At 35.8% G+C, this 1993-nt stretch overlaps 1 protein-coding gene across 1 annotated transcript in view; it reads left to right on the forward strand.

The window, feature by feature from the left end:
* The window catches only part of LOC104157443 (peroxidasin homolog), a gene marked incomplete at its 5' end in the record, with an annotated part of 32660 nt that overhangs the window by 26041 nt on the left and 4626 nt on the right, over positions 1 to 1993 (forward strand). Inside the window, one exon of the mRNA XM_009694765.1 lies at positions 1398 to 1518. Coding sequence (XP_009693067.1) covers positions 1398 to 1518 — 121 coding nt within the window. The remainder of the gene's footprint in view (positions 1 to 1397; positions 1519 to 1993) is intronic.

The raw sequence follows: 1993 nt of genomic DNA on the forward strand, positions 1-1993 counted from the left end.
GGAAAGAGAATTGTGGAGAAATGTAGGAGATCTGTAGGTATTGTTTTTGAACTGAAAATCAATCAGTATTTTATTTGTCAGCCCTTTTCTTTCTATCTTAATTGATATTAAGCCATGGACAAGCTAAGTTTTTCCTCACAGGGAAATAGTAGTAGTCTAATCTAAGTAAAAGTCCAATGCAATTAAAAGTAGTCCAAGAAACTTGATTCTTTCTCAGATACTTTCTCAGGTTGCTCAGTTCAACAGTGTTTTGAGGCTCTTTTATTGACTTGAAACTTGTGCAATAGTTTGTGTTAATACTTTAGGTATTTGATCTAGCTACTGCTAAATTCCAAGAAAATACTTTATAAAATGCTGTTGACTTTCTGAATAAATTTGTTCTGGTGCAAGTTAAGAGAAACATTAGGGAAAATTACTTCTTCCCTGTTCAGTTGCTTTCATGGTTCATTCTGCTAATTCCAGAGTTAGCTGGGCTATATCCATGGGATTCTGTATTGCAGCTTTCCGGTCTGTTTTGTTAGCAAACTCTGTGCTTCTAACAGTTGAACATGCTGTAGGTTCCTGCTGCAGCTTGGCCCATTATAACTTTTTGTTTTAAAGCTTCTGTGAACAGACATGAGAAGACTTCTATTTTCTCATTGTTTCCTCTCCAAAGTGCTGTTCCAGTTTTGTTTTCCTTTTCTTTTTTAAATGGGACTTGTTCCAAATACTCACTGTGTTTGGAAAGCTAAATAAAGTGAACTGAAGGAAAGACATACTTCATCCTGTGAAGAAGTCCTCTCAGCATCTTAGGAGAAGATTTCTGTCATGATTATTCTCAGGCTTGAGATTTTCACTCTGCAGTGGAAAGTGTCTGAGGGTCCAAGTGACTGGTGATACCTTCAGATCCCTCAAATTTGGAAATAGGGCTGGTGAACCAGTAAAGTGTGTCTGCAAATGTTCTCCAGGCTTTAATTAAAGATTCTCTTTCAGATGCCAGAAATAACAAATAATCATGCCTGGAATAGATGAGGAAGCAACAGGCTGTTTTTTCTGTCATTGTTTCCCTCTATATGTAACTACCCCGTTCCAAAAGCTGAAAATAATTAAAAGTCAAGAGAGTGGAAATTTCAGAAGTAAAAAGAATAGTTAAAGTAGCACTGATAGATTTGTGAAAATAATCTTTACTCCTTTGTTTTGTACCAAAAAACTGGTCTGTGAATAATGAAATTCTCTGCATCCAGGTGACTTAAATATATCAGAGACATACTCAGCTGCCATCAAACTGATTCCAGAGGGATCAGACTGTATGTATGAATTACCTTTGCCAGTTCAGAAGACACTGTAAAACCATATTAATATTATAAGTGCTGAATTATACTGTAGTTTATAATATGTAATTTCTTGTCTAATTTCAGACTGTAGAACTAGAGGACAGTTTAATGCATTTTCATATCACTTTCGGGGAAGACGTTCTCTTGATTACAGCTTTCAGGAGGACAAGCCCTTGAAGAAGATGAAAATGTCCAAAACAGTAAGGTAAGATTGTCTTTTTTCTTTTTTTTTTTTTAAAGAAGTATGGAAAAACATTTGTTTCCAAAATGGAATGAAACTAAATTATATCTTTGTAAATGCATACCACTTTTTTCCAGTGTCCTCTTTCTCAAGTTTGACTGATGTATTTAATTCTGACACTTCTGCATATCTGCTTACAGTAAACCACTCTTTTTTTCAAGCTCAAATTTGTGTAAGACCCTTCATGTGTGACACAGTATAGTGCTTTTGTTCTTCCTGTACTTTTCATGAAAAAACTCAGTAATGAAGTATAATTGGGGGGATTTGGAATCCCACATTCCTACTGTGCCTGCAGTACCCACACTAAATTACTTCCTTTCCTCCTTGGAGCTGCTAGATCCTCCTCTAGAAATAGGAGGAAACCAAGCGTTGATCACACTAGTATAAAAATTTGTGGTAGTGGTAGGCATTGCTTCTAGTACCAAAATACTCAGAGCAG

This window comes from Cariama cristata, unplaced genomic scaffold, assembly GCF_000690535.1.
Source record: "Cariama cristata isolate BGI_N322 unplaced genomic scaffold, ASM69053v1 scaffold18862, whole genome shotgun sequence".
Classification (NCBI taxonomy): domain Eukaryota; kingdom Metazoa; phylum Chordata; class Aves; order Cariamiformes; family Cariamidae; genus Cariama; species Cariama cristata.